At 55.2% G+C, this 1,135-nt stretch overlaps 1 protein-coding gene across 1 annotated transcript in view; it reads right to left on the minus strand.

The window, feature by feature from the left end:
* The window catches only part of MED28 (mediator complex subunit 28), an 8,712-nt gene extending 8,454 nt beyond the window's left edge, over positions 1–258 (minus strand). Inside the window, exon 1 of the mRNA XM_004707766.2 lies at positions 100–258. Within this exon, the coding sequence (XP_004707823.1) occupies positions 100–258 (159 nt within the window). The remainder of the gene's footprint in view (positions 1–99) is intronic.
* Positions 259–1,135: the final 877 nt, after the last annotated feature.

A 1,135-nucleotide genomic window follows, 5' to 3' on the forward strand; every position in this document is an offset into this window, starting at 1 on the left:
CCACCCGGGACCTAAGGTGAGTGACTTCCCGTGGCGGAGCCGCGCAGCGCGTGCCTGAGGCAAGGCGGGGCCGAGGAGACGTTCGCCCGCTCGTCTTACCTCGAAAGAGGACTCCAGCTCATCCACCAAGGTGCTGCTGGCGGGTCTCGGGGCCCCTGGCGCGGCCTGGAGAAGCGAAGCCTGGCCCGGCAGACCCGGAGCGGGGGCCAAGGGCCCTGGCGGCTGCCCGGTGAACATCCCACCCAGCGGAGCCGCCATGCTGGCAGGGACCCGGAAGAGACCCACTGCGCACGCGCGGGCCCGGCTCGCCGGGCGGGTCACGTGACGCGGGTCACGTGAGGGGCTCGGCCTCCTGGTCCCTCGGGCGCCGTGGGGAGTGGCTCATAGCTCCACTTCCGTTTCTCTCCTTCCAGCGCAGAAGCTGCCCGGCGCTTGTTGGACTTTCCTTGAAAATTGAAGCTTTCGAGTAGATTTGACGGGATTATATGAAGAAGAAAATGAAAAACTGCGATGGAGTGGCCCTACCGCGATGGGTTCGAATTGCGGGTCTTGTGTTTAGCAGCCCAGCCACTGTGGGCGCTTTGGTGGAGTAGTGGGGTACATGTTGCGCCACAAAACAACATGGAGGTTTTTGTTCCCGTAAAGGTTTACAGCCTCGGAAACCTGAAGGAGGCAGTTCTATTCTATCCCACAGGGTCCTTATGAGAATCTATAGAATGGCAGTCAATGGCAGTGAGATTTTTCAGGAAAACCGAGGCTTGCTTCTGTGGGTAATCTTTTATATCTCAAAAGTGATGGAAAAGCACACCCTATCTCTGGTGGCACAGTGTGTTAGCATTGCGCTGCTCTCCACAAGGTCAGTAGTTTGAATCCACCTCTGCCAGGGGAAATATCTATGCTCACTCCCTACCCCTACCGATTTGAATTCTAATAAATACTATGAATATGCAGAGCCTTTTGTGGAAACCAACGTCCAGACCTTAAATAAACTTAGTCATGAACTACGAAACACTGGATTAAAATGGGGTGAAGCTGCATTTGGTGGAGCCCCTCCTTGTACTCCTTCTTAGCCCCCATATTAGGGCCCATAATTTTAGTTACAATTTTGCTTCTAATTGCCCCCTGCCTTATCCAG

This window comes from Echinops telfairi, unplaced genomic scaffold, assembly GCF_000313985.2.
Source record: "Echinops telfairi isolate 266 unplaced genomic scaffold, ASM31398v2 ScPeMD7_7468;HRSCAF=8506_1, whole genome shotgun sequence".
Lineage (NCBI taxonomy): Eukaryota > Metazoa > Chordata > Mammalia > Afrosoricida > Tenrecidae > Echinops > Echinops telfairi.